The sequence below is a fragment of the Nelumbo lutea genome, chromosome 8 (assembly GCF_056320005.1).
Source record: "Nelumbo lutea isolate HS-2025 chromosome 8, American lotus-T2T, whole genome shotgun sequence".
NCBI classification, from domain to species: Eukaryota; Viridiplantae; Streptophyta; class Magnoliopsida; order Proteales; family Nelumbonaceae; genus Nelumbo; species Nelumbo lutea.
The window spans coordinates 50,774,900-50,802,798 of record NC_142691.1 but is presented as its reverse complement, the minus strand read 5'-3'; the positions used below and the strand labels follow the sequence as shown (position 1 = coordinate 50,802,798).

Below are 27,899 nucleotides of genomic sequence, written 5' to 3'. Positions count from 1 at the left end.
GGTTCCGGACTCTATTCCTGTGAACCAAACAGAGCCTTAATCCCAAATTAAATTCAAGTATAATCATTTTATTTATCCGTTTGTAAATCTAACAAGAAAAGTCTGAAGTGCAATTTGTGAGAAAATATTTGGTATTTAGATGAAATATCACGGTAGGTTTTACCGTTTAAATCGTTTACCCAACGCCTTTTGGGGTCTTTCCGTCAATATATCAGCAAAAGGACAATGCATCAGGAACGTCCCGATAAACGCGACAATATCTTATTGTCATGTAAAGTCAAACGCTGAAGAATCGAATTATACCCGAAAAACTAAAAAAAAAATAGGAAAAAGAAAAAAATCGGATTCTGCGTTGCGTTGATCTGAAGCAACGAGAGGCCGGAACTCAGTTCATTGGCCAAGTTCCCATCTGAGTTGCAGAGGTGTTTAGCTACGACAGAAAGCGATCCTGAGCCATTTAGTTCAAATCAAAGCTGGTTTGGGATGGCTTCAATAGAACGACGCACACAAATCCCTTGCTGGGGATTCTGCATTTACTTCTTCTCCTTCTAGTCTTGTTAATCTAGTTGTAGCAGAGAGAGTAACCCCAGTAGTTTAACCTGGTAGTTAGAAGTGAAGAAACAGGGGGGGAGGAAATCTAAGGAGGCGCAATGGTGGAGCAGGAGGAGGAAACTCAGTGTCCCGTCTTTCGGTGGGACGTCTTCCTGAATTTCAAAGGCGTCGATACTCGACACAACTTCACCGGATGTCTCTACAACAAGCTCCTAGCCAATGGCATCCGTGCGTTCTGGTATGACCAAGAGTTGGAAAGTGATGATGAGGAGATCAAGTCGACGGTGTTCACTGCCATCAATGAATCGGCGGTGTCAATCGCCGTGATATCAGAGAACTACGCTTCTTCGAGTTGGTGTCTGGAAGAGCTAGCCAGAATCACTGAATGCTGGCGACGCCGGCGACACTTGCTTCCGGTGTTTTACCGAGTCGATCCCTCTCATGTCCGGCGGCAGAACGGGCCCTTCGAGATGGACTTCCGGAACCTCGAGCAACGTTTTGGAAAAGACAAGGTCCTCAGATGGAGGAAAGCCATGGAGAAAGCTGGTGGAATTTCCGGTTGGGATTCGAGAAATTGGTACTGTCTTTTCCCCTCAATTTTTTCGTATTTGCGTTGCTTGTTCTATGTAGATGTAGAAGGGGTGGAAAATTTGGCTCCCAATTTATCCGTAAGAAAGAAGGGGCAAAAAGAATAGCTGAAATATTTCCGACCGAAAAGTTTTCCGTCCCTTTTACATTGAAAGTATGGTTCAAAAGCTTATAGGGTATTGCCTTTTTTGTTCATGATCTTCATTTAGGGCATTTTCCCTTTCTTGTCGAAAAGGTAAATAAAGAATGGACTGGAAAATAAGAAGTCTCTAACAGAAAATCTTTGACGAAACGTGAAGATTGGTAGACATTGTCGCACGAAATTACCATGCACCAGTTAACTGATTTATGGACTAGAGACCTTGTTGACCAAACCATGGAGTAGAACGGGATGAATTGTTGGAGATCCAATTTTCATAATCTCGCTAAGCTTTGGAGGGTTGCCACAAAAAGGCTCTGGGCAGTGGCTGGAATGTTTGGATGTGTATCCTTTTTTGGTATTTGGTCCAGTTCCCGGGTCAAATAGTCCTAACGTTCGAACCGAATGGATGGTCCATTCTGATAAAAAAATAAAAAAATAAAAAATGGCCAAAACCGTTGGATGATTCGACCGCTCAAGTCAGCGATTTGCTGACCAAATCAACGGCTTTGGCGAAATAACGGTTTTGGGGTAAAATGGAATCGATCACCTGACCGACTCCCGGGTTTTCCAGTCCAACCGTCCTGTCTAGTCTGGTCCAATTTTGAAAACCATGCTATGCACCATTAATAACTCCCTTGACCCCTTTTTCCCGGAAGTGCTGGTTGTGAGATTTGATTCCGCGTCAACGCTGGAATAAACCAACAAGCCAATCTTTGAAATCTGCTTTGAATCATTTCAAGGGTAGGCTGGGTGTATTCATTGGACAGGTGTCAAAAAATTTACCTTGTGCTTACTCTTTGTACTCAAAGTATGCCTACTTTATCCAAACTCCAATTAGGCTTCTGTGTTAATGCAGATCATTAATCAGATGAGGGCTTTGAAATCCATGTTATCCGTGCCTTTTTGAACATTGAAGCTTTTCCAATAGTTTACTCACTAAAAGGCAAATGACTAAGCAATTCAGTTCAGTGATTCAGCAATTATGGAGTGTTATGTTGACAATTACGAATATAGTCAAAGTTGTATACATACCAAGGATTTTCTTTCTGGTTCAGTACTTGCAATTCTAAATGTTGAGTTGTTCCTCTTTTAGTTGCTTTTCCAAATCTTTTGGCAAGGGGGCTTGAGGCTATGTGGAACCTTATCTGATCTTCAAGAGGTGTACAACAACATGGTTGGTTTTGTTTTTGAAAACCTAGAAAGTAAGAGACTGTTTTCTTGGTGCTGAGATGGTGTGATTCCAGAACAGAGAGAAGAGAAGAAGGAGAAGGGAGAAGAGAGACAGAATTGAAAGAGGCAAAAGTCAACTGGTGGCACCAGTTTATTTTGGTATATATACTACAGGGACCATACATAAAAAATAAAGGAGAAAATCACAAAGGTGCCCTTGCGGCACTAAACTTAAAATAAAACTAAGTTATTTCAACACTCCCCCTCAAGTTAGGACGTAGATATCAATCATGCCCAACTTGTCACATAAATTATCGTGCCGCGAGTGATGCAAGCCTTTTGTAAATATATTTGCTAGGTGCTCTTTGGAACTCACATATGGGGTGTACACTTCCCCATTAACAATTTTCTCTCTAATGAAGTGTTTGTTAACCTTTATATGCTTAGTTCTATCATGAAGAACAGGGTTGGCTGCAATATTGATGGCAGCCTTGTTATCACAATACAAGGACATAGGACTATCAAATGAAAAACTCAGTTCGCTCAAATTCTTTATTTGCATGCCTTCAGCCACCCCATGGGACATTGCTCTATATTCAGCTTCAGCACTAGACCTAGCCACCATATTTTGTTTCTTGCTTCTCCATGTGACTAGGTTTCCTCCCACAAATGAACAATACCCACTAGTAGACTTTTTTTCATCAACTGATACAACCCAATCAGCATCTGTATATACTTCAATCTTCAAATGACCATTCTTTTGGTATAACAAACCAGCTCCAGGAAACCTCTTCAGGTATTTGAGTATTCTTTCTGCTGCCTCTGAGTGTGTGGTCTTAGGAGCATGTATGAACTGACTAAGAACACCTACTGCATAAGCAATGTTTGCCCTGGTTATGGATAAATACAGGAGCCTTCCCACAAGTCTCTCGAATTGTTTTACATCTTTGACAACTTCACCACACTAGTCATCCAGTCTGTGATTTGGATCAATGGGAGAGTCGGTTGGCTTAGCCCCTAGTTTTCCTGTATCTTGTAACTGATCTAGAATGTATTTCCTCTGAGAAATGAAGATCCCCTTTTAAGAGCGGGCCACTTCAATTCTAAGGAAATATCGAAGGGGACCTAAATCCTTCACCTCAAATTGAGTGGCTAAGAAATCTTTTAGTCTCTGAATTTCAGCCTTCCAGTCACCTATGATCACTATGTCGTCAACATACACTATCAAGGCTGCAATCTTTCTTTCCCCTCTTTTCACAAATAGAGTGTGGTCAATCTGACATTGTTTGTAGCCAATCTTCTGTATAGCCAGATGAAATTTGCTGAACCAGGCTCTCGTTGATTGCTTCAAACCATACAAAGACTTCTTTAGTCTGCACACTTTTTGCTCTTTGCCTAGGACACTAAAGCTAGGAGGTTGAACCATGTATACCTCTTCCTCAAGGTCTCCATTCAGAAAGGCATTTTTTATGTCTAACTGATGAAGATCCCAATCAAGATTTGCTGCAAGGAAGAAAAGGACTCTAATTGGAGTTCATCTTGCCTACTGGGGCAAAGGTCTCTACATAATCTACACCATATACCTGGGTAAACCCTTTTTCCACCAACCTAGCCTTGTACTTTTCTATCGTGCCATCAGTTTTGTGTTTCACTCTGAACACCCACTTGCACCCTACCGGTTCCTTACCCTTAGGAAGATCCACTAATTCCCACATACCATTTTTTTGTAGAGCATTAATCTCTTCTTTCATTGCATCTGTCCATTCAGGTACTAAGAGAGCTTCTGCCACATTTTTTAGGATAGGGACACTATTAATGGAAGAAATGAAAGCACGAAAGGAGGGTGAGATGTTCTCATAGGTAATAAAATGGGTAATAGGATACTTGGTGGTACAATACCTAACTCCCTTCCTTTTTGCAATAGGAATGTCAAGGTCATTGCCAGATGGAATTTCTATGACAAGAGGATCAGGAACATCAATGGGGACGATAGTACTTGTTTGGATATGATCTGTCCCCAGTGAATTTGATGATGTTGGCGGTACGGTTTCAAGTTACTCCACAGCTCTCGAATTTAGTTGGCTCTTGCGATGACGAAAAAACGGAATGGAGGGTCAGGCAAAGGAGGAAGAACCTGAACCTGAACCTGAATTGATTTCTCCTCCACCTTACTCTCCCCCTGAGGAGAAACCGGGAAAAAATGATCACTTTCAAAGAAAGACACATCCATAAAGACATAGTACTTCTTGGAAACGAGGTCAAAGCATCGATAGCCCTTTTGGGAAGAAGGATAACCCAAGAAGACACAAGGAATGGTATGAGGATCAAGTTTTCCATGAGTAAGAGAAAGGTCCTGGACAAAACAACGACAACCAAACACACGAATAGGAATAGAGAAGAGTGGAGCCTTGGGAAAAAGAAGCTGATGGGGGGCCTTGTACCCTAACAAGCGAGATGGCATAGGTTGATGAGATAGGCAGAACACAACACAGCATCAAACCAAAAACGTTTAGGAACATTCATGTGTATAAGTAACTTGCAAGCAACTTCAAGGAGATGACGATTCTTTCTTTCAGAAACACCATTTTGCTAGGGGGTTCTAGCGCAAGAGCTACGATGTATGGATCCGTACGAGGCAAATAACTCCGCACGATCACTATGGAAATATTCTTTGGCATTGTCTGATTGGAAAATTTGGATTTCCATTTGAAACTAAGTGAATATCAAGCGTTGAAAATCTTTAATGATTTTTGGTACTTCATCTTTGGACCGCATAGGGTACACCCAAGTATATCGAGAGTAATCATCAATAAATGTAATGAAAATCTATAACCAGACTCGGTTGCTAAAGTAACAGGTCCCCATACATCACAATACACAATATGGAAAGGAAAATCATATTTATTATATCCTGAAGTAAAGTGATTTTCACAATGTTTGCTCAACTGACAAGTTTGACATGTGAAATCCAAAATTGACATTGATTTAAATAAATACGGTAACAAACTTTCAATGACTCAAAAGATAAATGACCCAAACGAATGTGTCATAAAAGAACTTGACTCTTATTAGTCAGACTCTTAGACTCAATAGCCGCAAGACAAGCTTTATTTTCCAGCATGTAAAGACCATCTTCCATACGACCTCTACCAATCGTCTTTCCCGACCAAATCGTATATCATACAAGAGGAAGGAAAAAAGGTTACTAAACAGTTCAACGAATTTGTTATACTACTAACAGAGAACAAATTTATGGGCAATTTAGGAACATGTAGAACATTAGAGGGTGAGTTCAAGAGGAAGGGAGATGGTTCCTTGACCAGTTATGGTGAAGAAAGAACCATCAACAAGTCTCACCTTGTCCCGACCAGATAATAGGTGATAAGGTTGAAAACAATTGGACTTACCTATCATATGGTTCGAGACTCCAAAGTATATTATCCAAGGGGAGTCTGAGGGATGAGAGGGCACATGGAAACTGTGGCAGAATTACAGCTACGTGATGTAGATGCAAAGGAAGTCGAGGGTGGAGAAACAGAATCCATCTAGCGGATTGCCGTCCCATACAACTCTAAATGGTCACGAAAAGAATTTAATGATATCTTCCCTCAAATCAGTCCCAGAAGAACTCATAGTGGTGGTAGATGATTGTGGCTCTTGAGAGACTAAATTTGTTGCATTAAACTTTCTCTGACCTTACTGTCCTGGCTTCTTATTCTGATCCAGCTTTTTACTCATTTCCTGAGCCCACTTTGGCTTCCCGTGAAGCTCCGAACATGTCTCCCGAGTATGCCTAAACTTCTAACAGTGTGTACACCATAACTTATCTTTGTTATCACCTTTCTTCTAAAAGTCACTTTTCTTGAAGGAATTTCCACCACCCGTAGCAACACTCCCTTTAGCTGCTAAAGCCACGTGCTCTCCCTTAGGATTGTTCATCACATTATGTCTGCTCTCTTCTGACTGCACTAGAGCATATACTTCTTATACGGATGGGAGGTCTTTAGCCCCCAATATCTGAACCCTGATAGATTCATATATAGGATTCAGCCCTAGGAGAAAGGCAAACATTCATTGCTATGAAACCAGAGACTTGTATGCTTTGGCATTTGCATCACACTTCCAATCTATATTCTGATAGTGATCGAGTTCCTTCCAACAGAAGTCAGGTCTAAATAGTAGAAGGAGAGACTCCTCTCCCCCTATTTACAAGTTGAGGAGGCAGCCTACAACTGATATATTTTAGCATAATGCCGTTGTTCGGAGTATGTAGACTGTGCCTGCTCCCATATCTCATGAGTTGTTTCTGCCCACATGAAGGTTTTTCTCACTTGTGGCAGCATAGACAATAACAGCCATGACATCACCATGTTGTTTTCATGGTCCCACCTATCATGTTCCACACCACTAGACTGGGGTTCTCTAATTCTACCATTGATATATCCTGCTTTTCCCCTTGCAGTTATGTAAAGTTTGATTCCCCTTGACCATTCTAGGTAATTAAGGCCATAAAGGGAATCACAGCCATGGGAAAACTCATGTCAAAACCTCTGCTCATCCCACTCTGACTAGAGGTAACACCAGACATACCAGAATCTTCCGAAGACATGGAAGCTAAATCTGATCAGTCACAAACCAGCTAGAGAACACGTTTTTTAATTCACTTCAGATCCACAGTACAGTCAAAAACAGGTTGCAGCAATGTGATCAAGTTTCCAGTTCAGCTACACTGCTGGACACAAAAGAAAAATTTGTTCTCACTCAAGAAAATCACAGCTGGACCCACACCATTACTGTTCTCAGATTTCAGCCCTACTGAACCCTTTCAGACTGATCACACACCATTTCAGATGTGTAAGGAGTATCAAAAAAACAGATCTGACCATTCTCTCCAACAACAAAACAGCTTTCACATAGTAGCTTAGCTTCTATATGGGTAGAAGAAGAAAATAATCTGCTCTCACAGCAGTTACAGATCTGTAACTTTGAATTAATAACACCTTTCTGGGCAAAAAAGGGATCACTCTATCCACATACAATGAGAGAAAATACTCTCACACCAGCCGCAGGTCATTAGACCCACATAACCCATACATCTAGGTACAAAAAAGGATCAGTTCGATCCACAAACTGAGGAAGAAAAAACTAAAAAAAAAGTCACAGCATTCGATTTTTTTCTTTCTGATAGTTTCTGGGCTCACAACCAAGCAAAAGGAACAGTCTTGCAGTGAGTTTCCTCACACGTCCACCAGAGATCTTGTTCTTTGGTTCGACCACCAATAGACAGAAAAGGAAAGAAGCGCTGCCCTGGTCCTAAGATTGGATCTGGCGCTCTGATGCCATGTTTTCTTGGTGCTGAGATGGTGTGATTCCAGAACAGTGAGAAGAGAAGGAGAAGGGAGAAGAGAGAAAAGAGAGAAATGAGACAGAATTGAAAGAGGCAAAAGTCAACTGGCAGTGCCAGTTTATTTTGGTATATATACTTGGGCGACCATACATAAAAAATAAAGGAGAAAATTACAAAGATGCCCTTGTGGCACTAAACTTAAAATAAAACTAAGTTATTTCAACAGAGACATTAAGAGTTTTCTGTTCAATCCAATGGAAGAGATGAATAGTTGGGCAACTTTTCTACAATGGTTTAAGTTGAAGTATATTAAGTTGTAGGGAGGCATCAGCTGCATGAGGTGTTAAGTTTTGTAGTTAGTTGGGTGGGTTTTATCTGGTGAGTGGGCTGTTCAGTTTGGTTTGGGAGTTTTTTTTTTTTTTTTTGTTTGGTTGGAGTAATTTTGTTTCACTGAGATTGAAGATGATGGTTATGGGGGGCTTTTTCTTTTTTGGAGGTTGGTGATTCCTTATCACCCATATTGTACTCTTTTTCCATTTTCCTAATAAGGTTTCTTTTTTATTTATTACAAAAAAAAATTATTACTAACAAGTGAATCTTTTTCATCATGGAAACCATCATTTTAGCAAATGCAAATCTTTGTTTGCTTTTCTGCATTAGAACATTTGTTTCAATTGTTTCCGTTATGTCTATGTTTTTCTTATTTATTTATTTTTTTGACAGCCAAGAGCCACAGTTGATAAAAGATTTGGTTGAAAAAGTTTTGACCATATCAAGTAATACTCCCTTAGATGTGGCCAAATATCCTGTTGGGATTAATTCTCGTGTAGAAGAGCTAATGAAGGTGTTAGATGTTAAATCTCATGACGTCCGAATTGTGGTATTTCATGGGATGGGTGGGATTGGCAAGACAACTCTGGCAAGGGCTGTGTACAATAAGATGGTTACTCATTTTGAGCATTGTAGCTTTATTTCAAATGTCAGAGAAACTTCAAAAAACCCCAATGGTTTAGTCTCCCTTCAAAACATACTTCTTCATGATCTTTTCCCAAAAGGTGAGCAAGTTGTAGAGGAGGTTAGTGGTGGAATCCTTATTATAAAAGGGTGCATTCACATGAAGCGAGTTCTTGTTGTGCTAGATGATGTTGATGACACAAGCCAAATTGATGCTCTAGTAGGCAAGAGAGATTGGTTTTATGAGGGAAGTAGGATCATTATCACCACAAGAGATAGTCAAGTTTTAGCAAGGCATCAAGTTCATGAGATCTATGAGGTGCAAAAGTTGAATCTCATAGAGTCACTTGAACTCTTCAGCTATCATGCATTTGGAAGGGAGAAGCCTGCAGAAACTCTCATGCATATAACTGAAGAAATTGTAACCCTCACAGGACAACTACCTTTGGCACTAGAAGTATTTGGTGCCTTTATGTTTGATAAGAAAGGGAAAGATCAGTGGGAAGATGCACTGGAGAAATTAAGACAGATCCGTCCAGGTGACCTTCATGATGTGTTAAAGATAAGTTATGATGGGCTAGATAAAGAATGCAAATGCATTTTCCTTGATATTGCATGTTTCTTTGCTAGCATGAGAATGAGCAGAGAATCGGCTATTGATATATGGAAAGGATGTGGCTTCCATGCTGAAGCAGCAATTGCAATTCTTAGAGGAAAATCCCTCATTAAGATTGACAATGACAATGCTTTGTGGATGCATGATCAGCTTAGAGATACGGGAAAGCAAATTGTTCGAGGAGAATGTCCTGAAGATCCTGGTATGCGTAGTAGATTGTGGGATAAGGATGAAATAATGGAAGTTTTGAGCTCTAAAAAGGTATTCTGTTGCCTGTTTTGCTCTGTAATTTAGCTTTTATTTTACAACTTATAATTTTAACAGATATATGCACGTAATTGGAAAAAATAGCTTTTGCCTTAATTATTTTTTTGAGCCATGCCACAGTACTAGCTAGAAATTAAGAAAAAAAAGTTCATTTGAAACCATAGAACTCACCTGCATTCTAGTTTTCCTGTTATTTTTTTTTCTTTCTCTCTCTCTCTCTCTCTCTCTCTCTCTCTCTCTCATGCAGACACATAGATACACATGCACGAATACATATCCATGTACATAGACACACCCCATGCGCATACACATATACCCATACAAACAGACACACAGAAACTATAGGTAATGTTCATGGTAACGACAGTAGCTGTTATGATGGAAAAGGAGGAAGCATCAAAAAAATTGCTTCTCTCTCTCTCTCTCTCTCTCTCTCTCTCATGCAGACACATAGATACACATGCACGAATACATATCCATGTACATAGACACACCCCATGCGCATACACATATACCCATACAAACAGACACACAGAAACTATAGGTAATGTTCATGGTAACGACAGTAGCTGTTATGATGGAAAAGGAGGAAGCATCAAAAAAATTGCTCTCATGAAAATTAACAATGGACAGGTTGTATTTTTTTATTTTTATTTTTATTTTTTGATTTTTTTTGGGAGGGTGTATAGAAAGTTGCATTCTTTTCAACTTCTAGTAAATACATACCTTGCATATTTAGAAAACTTTCGTTGTCAATAATCATATCCCCATCCAATCTATTATGATCAAATCTGAATATATATATATATATATATATATATATATATATATATATATATATATATATTATATTATATGTTTAGTCATGATAAACAATACCAAAATTGGTTTTAGTTTACTTCATTGATAATGTTCTGCTTTTTTTTGTTTAATTTATTAATGGTATTCAATATCCAAATTTGTTTCGAGTCTCATCCGAATCTAACAGATAAGATTCTATTTGAATTGAATATTAATGGATAAAATTTTGATCTAGGCATGCATATCCAATCTGTTTGCAGCCCTGTTTCTGCATCTTGTTGTATTCGCCATATTTGGTATCCCTTTCAAGATGGCAGATTCCAACTCAAAGCTTAATTCCTTTTCTGGTTTTCTCTGTAATTCAGAAGAACTAAAAAAGAATTGATTTGGATGCTGCTTTCTTGCCACAAATAAGATGGAGCATATTCACCTAGTTTTTGTTTATATAACTACAATCCTATTGTTTTTTTTATTATGTTTTTTATTCCACGGACAATTCACCCTGTATTATCAAAGATACTCCTTGAATGCACATCAAATCGTTTATCTTGTTCTTCTTAGTTAAAACATAAGGAAATTGACTTTCATTTTCCTTTCAAAGTTTGGTTTTAAAATATTTCATATATGAATTTCTATAGGGGGCAGATAGAACCCAAGGCATCACCCTTGACTTTACTGAAGAAAACAGAAAGGAGTCTGATGAATTTTGTAATACCACCAGACATAGAATATCAACTACAAACTTCAAGAAAAATTTTGAGAATCTCTTTAATCATGGAAGAGTGAAAGATAAAAAGGAGCGAAAAGTATGCACCAGAGGATTAGAACCCATGGTTAATCTAAGACTTCTTCAAATCAATCATGTAAATTTGGAAGGGAGCTTTAAAGTTATACTTACTAACCTTAAATGGCTACAATGGAAAGGATGCCAGCTGGATGCTCTTCCTTCTGAATTTTGTCCTCAGGAACTTGCTGTCCTTGATCTCTCAGAGAGCAAAATCAGGAAAGTATGGGACCAGAAATGGTGGCAAATCCAGTGCAATGTTAGTTCTCACTGTTTCATAATTCAAAATTTTAATTACTCTGATTATTACTTCTTATTTTTTTGTAGAGAACAATTTTCATATATCACAACTTGACATGTAACCCTTGATGAAGTAAACCTTGTATAACTTGCTATTTCTTTAATTATAACTGAAAACCTGGCTATTGGACAGATGGCTAAGGAGCTGAAGGTTATGAATCTCCACAGTTGCCATAAACTAATTGCTACACCTGATTTCTCTTGGTACCTGAATTTAGAAAAACTTATTCTTGAGAATTGTTCAGGACTGATGAAGATCCATAAATCAGTTGGGAAACTGTGCATGTTACTTCTCTTGAACCTGAGACGCTGCTCAAATCTTCAGGAATTTCCAAATGATATCTCTGGATTGGGAAACCTCAAAATCCTTATCCTCTCTGATTGCTCTAAGCTAAAAGACTTACCAGAAGATTTGAAGCCCATGAAGTCTTTAACAGAGCTACTTGTTGGTGGGACTGCTATAAGGAAGTTACCTGATTCTGTCTGCCACCTAACAAAACTGGAAAGGTTGATCCTGGATAATTGTGTGTCAATGCAACAGCTGCCCAATTCCATTGGAGAACTGAATTCTCTAAAAGATCTTTCACTTAATGGTTTGGTTATACAAGAAATACCTGATTCCATTGGGTTTCTAACGAACCTTGAAACAATTAGTTTAGTGAGGTGTAAACTACTCACTGCAGTTCCTGATTCCATTGTCAATCTAAAATCATTATCAAAAATTTTTCTTGACCATAGTTCCATCAGAGAACTACCAGGTTCCATTGGTGTATTATCAAATTTGAAGCTCTTATCAGCTGGCTACTGTCAATTTCTTAGCAAATTGCCTGTTTCAGTTGGAGGCTTGACATCTATAGTTGAGCTTCATCTGGAGGCAACATCAATCACAGAACTTCTGGATCAGATTGGAACTCTGGAAATGCTTGAGGAACTTGATATGAGAAGTTGTGTACTGCTTAGCCATTTACCAGATACAATTGGAAACATTTCTAGTTTAACTAATCTAGTCTTGAATGAAACCCTCATAACAGAGTTGCCAGAGTCCATTGGGTTACTGAACAATCTCAAGAGATTGAATCTAAACAAATGTAAACAGCTAAGCAAATTACCAGCTTCAATTGGAAAATTAAATGGCTTGCATGAGTTTTTAATGGAGGAAACTGGTGTAGCGGAATTGCCAGAAGAATTTGGGATGCTTTCAAATCTAAGAGTATTGAAAATGACAAAACGCATGCATCTTAAACATCAACTGAATCCTAAGCCTTTTCTTCTGCCAATTTCTTTCTCAAACCTCTCTTCTTTACAGCTTTTGGATGCTTCATCTTGTAAATTATCCAATGTAATTCCTGATGATTTTGAAAAGTTGTCATCATTGGAGATTCTGAATCTAAGCCGCAGTGCTATCTGCAGCCTTCCATCAAGCCTGAGGGGCCTTTCTGTTCTCACAGATCTTTTACTGACTCATTGCACAGAGATCAAATCTCTCCCTCCACTGCCTGCAAGTTTAACTAAAGTTGATGTTTCAAATTGTACTGCTTTGAAAAGTTTACCTGATCTGTCAAACTTGAGGAATTTGGAGGAGTTGAACCTTACGAATTGTGAGAAATTAATGGATATTCCCGGCCTTGAATGCTTGAAGTCCTTGAGAAGGTTGTACATGAGTGGCTGCAACTCATGCCATTCTGTTGTTCAGAGGTTTCCAAAGGTCTCTCTCTCTCCCTCTGGTTTAAATGAATTTTTTATTTTTTTGCATTGCAAAAAAAAGGCATTGAACTAGCATTTGTGAAACATGTTTAATAATTCCACAACAAGTTAGGAATCTAAACATGAACTTAGCAGCCACCTGCACACCTGTAAATTTTATTTCTTAAGTCATGGTTTCATTGCAGGCTACTTTGAGGCGTATAAACTACCTGAGTGTTCCTGGAAATGAAATCCCAGACTGGCTTTGCCAGGAAGTGATGATTTTCTCAAGCCGCAAAAACCAAAAGCTCGAAGGTGTGATTATTTATGTGGTGCTTTCTCTTGACCAACAAGTAGAGGATAATTTTAGAAATAAAGTTCCAGCAATAGTGGACATTCAAGCAAGTATTCTCAGGGATGGACCAGAGCCTATATTCACAAAAACATTGTATCTGCTAGGAGTTCCAAAAACCCAGATCGATCAAGTCTACATATGTCGATTTTTTGATTACCAGCCATTGGTTTCCTTGTTGAGAGATGGTGATAGAATACAGGTTGCAGTGCGAGACCCACCAAGGTTTCATGGTCTTCAGTTGAAGAAGTATGGGATTTCTCTGGTTTTTGAAGATGATGATGATGCTGATTATGATGATGATGAAACCCAAAAATCTATCACGGGAGAACTGTCTGAGTTTCTTAGATCCTGGGAAAAATTTGACCATAAGTCTGAGTTTGTCATTGGTCCAGGTGAAGAAGGAAGCCTAAAGTGAACTAAGAATATCATCTTCATGGTTTGTATTGCACTGTTTTACTATTTGTTTGTGATTTTTATAATCGTTGGATGCATAATTCATGTACTTGATCTGATTTGAGTCAAAAAAAATGGAAGGATTTAAAGAGGGAAAAAAGGGAGAGAGTCCCAAGAACAAGTTATTGTAGTGATGTACTCCAATTGCTTATTTGTTGGGAGTATAAGGATTGCCATCTTTGTGTAAATTGTAGATGTAATTCAAATAAAGTAGGCATGCACACCATTTCACTTTTTAGCCATTTTTATTGAAACAATGGGGGGGTGTTCTTTTTTTGGATTTTGAGAGGGGGGAAAGTTGGTCAATGGGATTTTGGTTCCCATTGATCAAGAATTCAATGTTTTTTTTTCAGCTTTGGGGATCAGGGAAAGTTTATTTTCCTAGGTATCACACTATCACTTATCAAAGAAAGTGATACCCATCTCTTAGGTGGGTAAATAACTTTCCCACATAGGGGGAAAGTTGCCAACACTTGAATGGGACAAAATGCCCCTTTTAATAATGGATTTCTATGACTAAAATGGTCATTGCCTTATTTACCTAGGAAATAAAAGAATATGGGTAAGTAACTTACCAAAAAGCGAACAAGGCCTTGATACAAACTAAAAGTTCTATAACATTGGGGGTTGAATGACATTTCTCTTAGTATAATGTAACCACCGCTTGGACATAGGACATCCGCTGTCATTCTTGTTCTGGTTCCTTGAATTTCATAATAGAAGAGAAACCCTTCATTATCCATTTTCTTTATTTGCAAAACTATGGAACAGGGTAAAGGTAACTAGCTCTGTAGGCTGAGTTTCCATGTTTACAAAGTGGCTAGATGACATTACTTCTACTTCAATGTGTTTTAAGATCCCGAGTTTCCATGTTTATGTTTCTCTTTATCCCATCTATTTTGTGAACTCCTTCATGTGTTGTGCTTCTATTAATGTTTGAGCATGAGTCCATTTTCTACTAACAACTAATTCCCTTCTTGGGTTTTAGATGGTATGTCCTTTACAAGGATGGATCAATCATGCATCACACTTCTGAATCTCGTGCATCGAAGTTGACATTCTCATTCACCGAGTGCCAAGCATATTAGTAGAAAGCTAAACCAAATCAAAGTATTAGTATTAGGTATCATATCAAACAGATACAGATACTCTTTGAAAACACATAGGTACAGATGAAAGATATCAAAATGCTTGGATACATTAGAAAATGTATACAAATCTATACTAATTTAAAAAGCACGAATAGCCTCAAGAAAATTTCCATAATTTTGTCTCATCCATATTTAAATTTATTGATAAAAATGAGAGCAAATAGGGTAATCAATTATTAATACTAAATGAGTTGAAAATAATTAATTTTAAGATATTAGATACATCCAACATTTAAGGTATTAACTTGAATTCACTTTCATTAAATCATATATTTAATGCATTTTTGTTTCTTCTCAACATTAAATTCTATTAATTAAATACATACATAATAAAATAATAATTCCAATAACATAAAAACTTATACTTTTAAAATCTACTTGAAAAAAAAATAGTGTTTTCATCTAGGTGGTGATAAGAAATTAAACTATTTTGGGTGAAATGGGCTAACCCATATTGCTACAATTAAATAATAAAATTCAAAAATATATAAAATGCATAAAACTATAGAAATCAAAAAAAAAAAAATTGGAAACATTTTTAACATCATATATTTGGCATATTAAACAATAATAAGTATGATAAATAAGAAATGTTTTTATTAATATTGAAAATTGAATGTAAAATTTAAAACCAATTGGAAATAAAACTATTTTCCTATTCTTTCTCATTAAATCTCATATCTAAAGTGCATTCTCTCATTAAATCCTATATTTAAGATATATTTTTCTCATCATTAAATTATATCAATTAAATCCACAACATAAATTTTAATAGTATAAATATAAATAGTTTGAAAAGTAATTTGAAAATAAAACCATTTTCTTCCCTTCTCGTAGTGGTTAAGCAATTCAACCATTTGGGGTCAAATGAGTTAATAAATAATGTCATAATTAAATAATAAAAAATTAAAATATATAACACAAAAAAGTAAAAACAATTGGGCATATCTCTAATATTGTTTATTCATTATACTAAACAAAAGTAAGTATGAAATGTAAGAAGTATTTTTATTAATGATGAAAATGGAATGCTAAATTTAAAATCAACCTAAAATGAAATGATGTCTTAGTCAAATAATAAAATTTTTAAAAATAGAAAATACAAAGAATCACAAAAATAAAAACTAGAGACAATTTTGGGCACATATCTAATGTTATATATTTATAAAAATAAAATATTGGGTACACTTCTAATATTATACATTTATTGTATTGAACAAAAATAAGTATTGTACATAAGAAATGATGGAAAGTTTAATGTCAACCTAGAAGTCAAACTATTTTTCTTTTTGGGTGTTGGGTTAGTGATTTTGGTCAAATGGATAAATTGAAAATATGAAAGTTAAATAATAAATCTTTAAAAGTAAAAAAGTACAAGTAATCAAAAGAATATATAAAAAATTATATATCAATTATGTTAAACCAAAAAGTAAGTGTGAAAAGTAAAAATTATTTATATGATGTAGATGAAATATATAATTAAAACTAATATGAAAGAAAAGCTATTTCCTTACTAGATGGTGGGTCAATGATCAAACTTTTGTAAGAAATTAATGATGTCATAATTGAATAAAAATATTAAAAAATATATAAAACACAAAAAATGAAAAAGTACATAATTCTGTAAAAAACATTTGGGAATGTTCTAGTGTTATATGTATTCATCATATTAAATAGGAAGCTAAATCTTGTGGATAGGGGTGTCAACAGTAATGGAAATTTTGAATTCGATATCGAAAGCAATCGAGCCAAATTCGAATAGTTCGATTAGTGTGGACGGTCGAATTCGAATATACATCATGTATCGATTATATTATCGAATCAAATCCGAATACACATTGATTTGATTCGATAATTAACCGAATTCGATTATTATAATAGAATATAATATAATATAATATAATATAATATAGTATTTATAAGTGTCATGATTTTTTATAAAAGAAAGATAAATATCTTCAAAACTCGGCCAAACCGCCAAAGTGTCTATAACTTTTTGATGTTAGATACATTATTATATAAAAAGGAGAATTAATTACTCCTAGCATGATAAGACCACTCGGTACAAACTTTTTGACAAGTGATAAGTTTTGCCAAAACAACCTACTCCATCTCATCTCCGCCCTTTAGTACCTATTCCATTTCATCTCTGACCTTTAGCCAATTTCAAAATTCCCCATTTCCCTCCCTTCTGTCTTCTTCCCCTAGCGCCTGGTTTTACTGGTTTTTTCATAAAAGATTTCAAAAATATGAATAGCATATATTAAAGGCAAAGAAGGTCATGTATTAAAGAAGCAAAAGAGTGTTACAGTCATAGTTGTAGCTATTGTTCATTGATTTTACAGCATACAAAAATATTGTAAAAGCCTCTATTCTCCCCCCCCCTCTCTCTCTCATCTCTTGCTTTCTCTTTGTTACCGAAGACTTATTATTTATTTTAAATTTTATTATTTTTTTGTTTTTTTTTCCCCTTGTTCTTCGTCTATCTTCATCATTCATAGAAACAGGCTTGTCTCCATAGATCATTAAAAATGAAACAATATATTTTCTTCTTTCTCTTCTCTCTCTCCCCTCCCTCATCTCTCTTGCTTTCTCTAGGTTACCGAAGACTTAACATTTGTTCTATATTTTATTAGTTTTTTGTTTTTCTTTTTATTTTTCCCCTTATTCTTCATTTGTCTTCATCATTCATAGAATTAGGTTTGTCTCCATAGATTGTTAAAAATGAAACAAGATTTTTCTCCTTTCTCTGTAGTTCATTCAAAGGGAATGAGAGTGCTCTATCGTTTGGTTTCAAGAATTAGGTTTAATACATCGAATTTGAATTAACCAAATATTCGATTATCTAAGTCGAATTCGAATTCAATTTTTACTTTTGAATATCCGTCGAATATTTAACCGAATTCGAATCATCAGTTTTGCAATCGAATTCAAATTCAAATATAACATGATTTGATTTGAATTCACTCCGCTTATAGGCCTACCTCTGGATCTCAAGTGGTTTGGTGTTATAGAGCAATGGTTAGCTATGGATGTAGATTCAGCTTTAATTTCTATAAATAGATAATGTTTTGATTGACCACAAAAATAAAAAACTAATGTTTTGACTTTTGATTGTTTTACTTATCTAAAAAGAGGAAAAAAAATTACCAGGGCATATAGCCATATAGGTAGGGATGTTAATAGGTCAGGTTTAATGGTAAACCCAAAATGATTTGACCTATTGGGTTAGGATTGGATCAACCTTGGTCAGTTTTTAGGTGAGGTCCATGTCGTTGTGAGTTGTGACTTGTAATAAACCCCACCCATGAGACATTCATGTACATAGTATTGTTTTAGTCAGACTGGGTTCGGGTTGAGCCAAACATATAACAAACCATACGTATAGCAAAATCAAATTATGTGAGTACAAAATTTAAAAATACTTCTCTTAGTCTATTGTCTATAGTTGCAAAGTGTAACTATTTTGGAATGTTTAGAACACCCACATCACAAGAGAGTTCGGCTTCAGTCAAGGCAAGTCTCTGTTCATACCATTCGAATAGCCTCTTGCAACCTTGCATTGGAAGTATCTTCCTATGAAATAAGGCGCATAAGTATGAAAGATATTCCCAATGTAAGGTTGTAAAGGCTGTTTGAAAGGGCATTGCACTGATCGAAGCTGAACTCATCACGAGATCAAATGGGTGCCAACTAAAACAGTGAAAATGCCAAAATCAATAGAACTGGGATACGTTATCAAATTTGGGCATTATTTAGAGTCCCTTTTGAACTCAAGACTTCTCCACATTCCATTTAAATGTGGTAAAATCAAATGGCAATAACTAGGGTTCTCAAAAGATACCGAAACCTGACTTGAATCCTATCCAATTATTTCAGTTTCATATGTTATAACCTACATCCCTTTAATAAGCAAATCAGATGATCTGATTAAGGTCCAAGCATAAGTGTGCACATGCAAATCACGTTGCAATTCTAGATAATCATAATGATTGTAATAATATATCCAAAATTTTTTATAAACTTTATGTATTTTTTATTTTTTGTTTTTTATTATTAACTAGATGTAGATTGCAAAATCCAAATTTGATTACATAAACATCTCATCCAATTATGTGATAATCGGATCAAGTTGTGAAGTTACAAGTATCATTGACAATCCTACATGCTTGGCTAGAATCTTCTTTTCGTAAAGTTTTATTTTTATGTGTATCTTTTTTATTCATTTATAAAAAAAATGTAAGATTTAGATAGAGGGAATTGAATGAGGTGAAAAGAGTAATTCAATTTAGAATTTAAACCACACAATTGAACATTTTAGTAAAAAGAAAGTTCCATAATCTTATTCATATTTTTAATATATAGTAGTGTAAATATAGAATTATAAATGTATTCAATTTTTTCTATATATATTTTTCTGTATTTTTATGTATAAAAATAATTCTAATATGCTCAACTAAAATTTTCTTTCATATAATAAATATATGATATTGTACATGTGCCTAAATATTTTTTTTTAATTTATGTATTTTTATATTTTATTAGTTATTATTATTTATTTATGACATGAAAGGATAACACATTTGACCAAAAGTTGAACTATTGATCTTTGCTAAACAATCAAATAATTTCAGTTTTGGTCAATTTTAAATTATGTATTTCATTTGCATTATCAATTTAATTATTACACTTATTTTTTCATTTGATTAATAAAAATATCATAAATGCGTCTATTTTTTTCTACATTTTTGTAATTTTCTATTTTTATTTTATTTTAAAAACATTATTACCTAATTATGACTTAATATGTTAATTAATATGATTTGGATGGTCGAATTGTCTAGCCACCATTTGGATAAAGAACGATTTTTTTTTTTAGTCAGTTTTAAAATATATGGATTTATATTGTTAAAAATATTGACATAGATCTAATTACTAGCATTTATTAGTGAAAAATAACTAAATATAGGATTTAATAAGAGAAAATGGGAGTTAAAATCTAAATTATAAGACTTAATGAGAGGGGATTAAATGAGGTGGAAAGTAATAATTGAAGTTGCATATTCAACTCTTACAATTAGATATGTACTAAATACACAAATATGGGCATATTAATAGCCATTAGCTGTAATAAATTACTTTTATACCTTTTATCAAACAAAGAAATAAAGAGTAATTTTAGTCCAAAAAATCTTTCACTCTACATCCACACATTGATAAAATATATATATATATATATATATATGATTGATAATTTTAGCAGTTATATTTTAAAAGTTGTTATATATGCATAAATTAAAAATTAAATATATTTTTTTAATTTTCTTCATTTTAAAGACAATTATCCGATTTTGGTCTGAATTTGATATTTTGAACTGGATTTGGATTTAAAGTTTCAATAATAGGATTGGATATTCTCATATCCAATCTAAATATGTCCTAATTGCAAGCCTAACTAAAACTCTTTGTTAATGTTGATTGAGTTGATCTACTAATCTAGTGTTTGGTATTATGATTTTATGGAGACATTTCATTGTTACTCCGGTAATACATGGGCATTTTGACCATTAACCCATCTTAAACTACCATAGTGCACCACTAGCTTGACTTAAATCTCCTCTTTCAATCTCTAGAAGGATGATAAATCATAAAACTATTTGGGGAAGAATATTCTTTTCTTCTCATTCATTCGTTCTTGTATATTGGATTACATCCTCATAATGTCCTCACAAAACTTGTAACTATGCATTGAGAACATTCCGGCACTTGCATGTTTTGTTCATTGGGAATTGTTCTTAGTATATATCTATAAGTATTGTAAGGACTGTGTGAGGACTTGTCAACATCCAATTTTTGTTCAATCCCTTCACACTATCTTTTTACACCAAAACTTGAAAACATAATTAGGTCAATGTAAGACTTATTAAAACCCAAAAATTTCTTTTTTTTTTTGGCACAATTTATATGTTAAACGCCTAACTAAACTACACTAATAAACTTAACCTCTAATTAGCGAGAACATTGAGATCAACATCTAATATTACATAGGCTTTATTACCCTAATCAAACATAATTCATAGACTTGGGAAATGAAAACTTAGTTACACATACGTTGAATTTTGTGACCAAACTCCAAAGACCCATCATTCATCATACCAACTTACTTTTCGATGGTCCCGATATCTATGTAGTGTTCAAACCTCAACTTTACAAAATAAAATCCAACACATCCATTGCTCCAATTATAATAAGATAAAATCAACTCCCAAATCCCACATCAAATTTATGACAATAAACCATAAAAATGCCAAGATTTTATTTCAGTGTTCTTGGATGAATAAGTTAGACAACCAAGACCAGCAAATTCTTTATCAAATCTAAACATTTCACTTGATTCCTCATCTTAATCAATACATACACTACAAACTTCAATTCAAATTCCTTTACTTAACCGTCCAATTAATAAAGATTCCAATTTGATATTTAATATTAAATTACATAAGAAATTGCAACTCAATCCGCCCAACTCCTCTCATTAAGTCTAGCATACTAAAAATAACCCATCAATTCAATTTTAGGCTTAAATTCCTACATTTCATTCCAAAACAAGTAAGATTTTGTTTCAAGACTTCTTATTCGTTGAACCATAAGCTAAAACCTTAATTAAGTAAATTTTTTAATCCACATCTTTAATCAAAGATCCAACTCTTCATCATATTTATTAGGACACTCAAAAATATCTATATGCCCACCAAATTTCATCAAAAGATTCTCTCATTTTACTGTCAAGACAATATTTTATACTAACAAATATCATTCTTTAAAACTTATCAGCTATAAATCAACATCATCCAAGCCTCATTTGACTAATCAAACCTCACTATCAAGTTTCACAACCTATTTCCTTCATTTCAATGTTAAACAAACAAGATTTTGTTTCAAGCTCTTTTATTAATTAATGAGTTATAAGCTAAAACATTAATTTAAACCAAATCTTTCAATCCACATATCTGATTAATGGCTCGTCTCTTCCATCGGATTTAGGACATTTAAGAAATTTTATCCACCAAATTTCATCCCAATACTCCCTTATTTGACTTACTATCAAGCCAAGTTTATGTTTCAACAAATCTTATTTATTAGAGCAAACCAACCATAAATCTTTATCATCAAAACCTTATTTGACCAACCAAACCTCACACCACTAAGATCAGAGACCTAAAAAGTCCTAGTATGTCAAATTTCATGACATAATTCACTCGTTAAACCATTAAACTAGAGCGATCCAATTTAGATGCACTAGATTAAATCACCCCTTCATCTGTCCCAACTTAAGACCTCAAAAGGGTGGGGTAGATTTTAGCCATTTACTTGACCTATTAAAACATCTAGACCAATAAAATTGAGACTAATAGACTTAAAACCCCCAAAACCCAAATATACCTTTACTTAAAGTTAAGAAAAGACAACATTTATAGTTGACTCAAATTTACACTTTATGTCATTGGGAGCCCTAAATAATACAAGTTTGTTATGTCAAGAATGCTCCAAACTTTCATTGGATGCACAAAATAAGTTCCAAATCGGGTAGAAGTGTTGCACTAAGAAGAAAATGTTGACTATAAACCTTTTCTATTTGAAAATTCATAGTTTTTTTTTTTCATTAAATTAAGCACCTTCCTAGAAACTTAGTTTTGTGATTGGATGAATTTTAAATTTGCACTTTTCCTTTTTTTCTCTTTGAAATGGACCCAAATTGAGCCTAAAAGGAATATGTGAGATCTTGGAAGCATTCCTAGCCTCTATAGAGTTCTCATTTGCAAGAAATCTCCAAGTCTTTGAGCCTTAGACTTTAAATCCGCCTCACTATGTTTTAGGTTTCAAATTTGCAAATACTCTCCAAGTCTTTGATAGTTTCAAACATCCCTCAACATTGAAGGGTCAGTTAAAAACACACCATAAGCCTGAGTATTGATTCAAGCATCCTTTTAATTCAATTTAGCTATTAAGAATTCATTGTCAAGGTTATGTACGAGATGTAAGCCTCTTACCTTATCTTTTCTCACTAAGTTGTAATTCTCAGGTTTATCCCAGTTTTGGGTTATTTGAAGTTCCAAGAACTTAGAGAACTTGCACTCTTAGCTTCTTTTGGACTTTTATAAAGAGGTAGAGGGGCATGGGTTTTAAGAAAATTAGTATCTAATGCTCGATAGCATTTCCTCAAACAAGTTTTAATTAGAAGAAGTTGGAAGCATTTTCCATAAAATTTTGGAAATGATTAGCAATTTACCTTACTATTTTTTGTTGAAGTTTAAACCTAAACAACTCAGAGTCCATTTGAATTTGATATCTCTGGGTTAATAGTCTTTCTCATAGAGAAATATAATTACTATTTTGCAAATAAAACCAAATTTTGAAGACTAAAATGAGGGCCCATTTCCTCTAAAAAAATAGTAGCGACTCCTATTTGAGCTAGCCATGAGTTTCCCATAGTTCATAAGTACAAAATCAAAATTCTCTTCCTTGGGTAATTTGTTTTCTATTTACATGGGAAATATCACATTAATCACATGCCATATTGATGGTTCTACAACTTAGCTCTGGCAATGAGTCTTATCAAATTGCTAAAAGTGCTTTTTAGGGAACTGTTTTACCTCTAGGGTTAGGCTTGGGATACGTGAAAACTGGTTTTGTAAACCTAGGGGAGGTGTAAATGGTAAGCAATTTTAGGAAGAGGTTAAACGGAAAAGCTTATTCTAGAAACAAAGTAACTTCTCTCTATATTTGCATTTCCTTTATTGCACCATGAGTTTCATGGGTTGTTGAAATTGACGTGCATATTCACCCATCAATGGTTTATTTTTTCTCTTTGGAATGCGATCGATTTTTTGTGAGTTGAAGGGTGGATTTAAGATAAAAGTTACTATTATGAGTACAAGGAAGCTAGAGATATATTTGGACTGATATTGTAGCTTTCTAATGAACTAATAGGAAACTAATGTTAGAATCTTAGTTGAAGAGTCCATCATTAAGTTTCACACATCGAAAATCCATGTCTGATTTGACATTTGATTCGATTAGCTTGGAGTAAGATGAGCTTTATGCATCATCGGATTGGATACGGGTGGGGTGAAACATTTGATTGAAAATCAGATTGAATTCGAATTAATATACTCCATTTGGTCTAATAGAACTCCAACTTTGACTTATTATATAATAAGATAAATTACAAATAGGTGCCCTACACTTTTGGGGTATAATGACACTTTAAGGATATGAGCTTCTAAGTACTACATTTTAGTATCTTCAACTATTAGAAATATACACGTAACTCCAACTCCATTAAACATGCATTTTAATGAGGGTGAAAATTACTGAAATGTCCATCTTCAAATTACCCTTTTTTACTATTCCTCTTCTTCTACCATTAGACGCAATCTAGTGGTGGCATACAAGAAATGCCAATTCATAGAATAACAGCTAAAGTTTGCACTTTGCACCTAAATAGAAGTATTTGGAGACAAGTGAGAACATTTTAGTTCTCACTTAGATGTTGATTTTATACCACTATTTACCTCCAAAGGTAGAAGAAGATGAAAAAAAATCTAACATGGATATTTTCTTAATTTTATTCTTATATTAACATTAATTTTAAGGGAGTTGGATTAAAGTGTATATTTCTAAAAGTTGAAGATATTAGGCCATGTTTGGCTTGATTCCACTGGCTTCATTCTTTTAATTCCTATTGATTCTAAGAAAGAATGGACAAGAATGAATGAGATGGGGGTGTTTGGATAACCATTTATTGCCATAGGACTCGTTCTTCCTAGAATGAAACTTTCTCTAGCAAAAAAAGAAAACATGTGTATTTTACGGCATGAAAATTATTCGTGCCCTACTTTTCCAATTTTTTGGGAAAATTCCTGATCAATACCCTAAACTTTAGGGGTTGTGTCAAGTCAGTACCCGAACTTCAAAATGTGTCTATACAGTACCCCGAACTTTCAGAATGTGTCTAATAGGTCCTTGCCATTAATAGTTCATCAATTAATTTAGGAATGTCAAAACTACCCATTAGGTGTCATCTAATTTTCTTTATCTACCACTTCCACATAAACCAAATTAAACAAAACTCCTTGTGTTTAAATCTTGATTCCAGTAAACTACGTTGTCGTTCGACCTTGATTCCAAGTAATCTTGTTTTCCAGCTTGTGGAATGATAGGTTACTAGTTACCAACATTGAATTTGTGGACGAACAACAACATAATCAACATGATCTTAATCCTGTCCAAGAGAGTACTTTTAGTTGTAGTGATATTTTGCTTCATCGGCTTGATATTTCCAGACCTTTTTAGAAAAAAAGGTATTTCTTAATAATTCCAAGGATCTCTACATCAAAACAATCATCATCGCCACTCTCAAATCTCATCCCACATATCTCCACCTTCACCTCTTTAATAGTGGATGTTGTTTGCAATAGATGCAAACATTCTTCTTCTTGTAGTATGAAGCTATATGTCCAAATCCCTTTCACTCATAACATTGAGTTTTAGAGGGATCCTTCCCACCCGATTTCTTACTTCCACATGCAATAAAAGTTGTATTCATCCCCGAGACAAGTTGTTTTCTCAATATGTTTACAACAGTCATAGGTCTAGTCTGCTCCCTCAACAACTCTCCCATCACAGAGTCCAAGTCTGGAAGAGTTCTTTTACTCAAAATATTTGACATAATTATTTCATATTCAGGTCTCAACCTCATAAGGAATTGATTCACTTTTCTAATTTCAAAATGCTTTTGTAGATACTTGACACACTTTGGGGGATCCGATGGTTTAATGTGAACTAGTTCAGATTCTGCCCATAAATCAATGAAGCTTGCATATTATTCTCGTATCTTTTAGTCCCTTTGGTAGTAGGCAAAGATTTCAGATTCAATCTGATATTACTGAGACATACTGGATTGATGGTAAACTTTCTTCAAATAGTAATACATTTCATGGGTTGTTCTTAGTCTTCTCATAGGAACAAAAATATGAGGTGAAATGGAACTTAGAATTCAGGAGATTAATCTTCCATTGTCCAACTTCCATTGTGTAAAGGCTTTGTTGTTCACTTCATCGGGTTTGCAGACAATGCCATTCAAATAGCCTTCAAGTCCCTTGCCATAAAAAAAAAAATTGAAATGAAACTTCCACGTATTGTAGTTGGTTCAATCAAATTTCACAAGGATAATATCTATTTTTTTAGTCATCATAAATAAATAAAGGTAACCCAGGAAGCAAAGTAGCAGCACTGATATTTGTAGCATGGTTTTTAAAACTGATTCGAAGACCCAACCGGTCAAGGGTTTGGTTACTGGGTCGAATGGTCAATCCATTTTGACAAAAAAAATAAAAAAATAGTCAAAACCGTTCGAACAGTTAACCGCCTGGGTCAGCGGTTTGCTGACCAAAATCAATGATTTTTGAAGAAAATCCAGTTTTGGGGAAAACTGAAACCAGTCACCTAACCGTTTCCCGGTTTTTCTAGTTCAATCATTGGTCCGATCCGTTTTTGAAAACCATGATTTTTAGTTCAGGATTGTTAACCACTTTACTTGATTCAACAACAATTTAAGTACTAAAAAAATAGTATTGCATCAACTTAACATAGCTTTCTTCATAGAAAAGGAACTTAATATCACGGTTGCAACAAGCAATGCTGACAAACAGTAACGAAATATGGTCTAGAAGAGAAATATAATCAAATATCTTCAATATAGATATGCCACTCTGTAGAGGACTCAAAATCCTCTAAGAAATTTTTCAGAACAACTCCAACCAGATTGTGTGCTATGTTGACTATCCAACTCAACAGTGTTCTAGGACTATTGAACTAAAGAGAAAGGAAGTACTCTCCAAAACTGATAGACAACTGCAACTAGGTAGTTTAGGGAGTAAGAGTACCCTAGGATGACACCAAATCTAGGGTAAAAAAAAAATAAGATTGCCGATTAAGTAGAAGAGGCAAATTTACCAACCCAATACATGCAAATTTCCAGAAACTACTGCCTAAGAGAGGAGATCAAAATTCCCCCATACTTGTCCAATCACAACGAGATTTTTTGTGTAGGTAGACCAGGTCTAGATGGCACACCATATAAAGTTTCACTTCAAATAGATGCTTTCCCAAACAGTTCTATGAAGATTTCCCTTGTTGAAATCGTAGAATATAGTAACTGGGATTAGGATTGACTGAAACAACTCTAGCTTCAGTTGATGAGTCCAAAAACTAACAAACTTTTGAGATATCAGAGAGAGAGAGAGAGAGAGCATGAAGCAAGTACTGATTATAGAGCAACTTGCTTTGATACTATGTCAATTAGGTAGTTCGTACAAGAGAGGAAAATACCGATTTCTGGGGTGAAGAATTGAATAGTTTGGCTGAACCCCAATAGACTCAATATAAAGATTAATAAAATAAGAATATTTACAAAAAAGCCCTTGCAAGGCTAAAGAGAAAATAACAATAAAATACAAGATACAATACAACAAGGATTACACTAATATGGTACATCAGTGAGACAATGATTAGTCATTTTGGACACCCAAATGATTGCAATGAGTGGTTGGTACCTATATTCTGACTAGTTGACCACAAAAAATGAATGACATTTTATGTAGTGGTTAGTGCCAAAGGTGATCATTTTTCATCAATTGTCTTTAGCATCAACAAAAACAAAATTATTAGACTT

The 27,899-nt window shown here is 34.7% G+C and overlaps 1 protein-coding gene across 2 annotated transcripts; it reads left to right on the top strand.

Moving 5' to 3' along the window:
* Positions 1–263: 263 nt before the first annotated feature.
* LOC148844126 (uncharacterized) lies at positions 264–14,200 on the top strand. Of its 2 annotated transcripts, XM_088956863.1 has the most exons (5): positions 264–1,129; positions 8,523–9,630; positions 11,076–11,480; positions 11,655–13,226; positions 13,411–14,200. In XM_088956863.1, the coding sequence occupies exons 1-5, from the start codon at positions 651–653 to the stop codon at positions 13,972–13,974; spliced, it is 4,128 nt and encodes a 1,375-aa protein (XP_088812989.1). In that variant the 5' UTR covers positions 264–650; the 3' UTR covers positions 13,975–14,200. The 2 variants fall into 2 exon arrangements, with proteins under 2 accessions (XP_088812989.1, XP_088812990.1); XM_088956864.1 differs by lacking the exon at positions 11,076–11,480 and having other exon boundaries at positions 266–1,129.
* Positions 14,201–27,899: the final 13,699 nt, after the last annotated feature.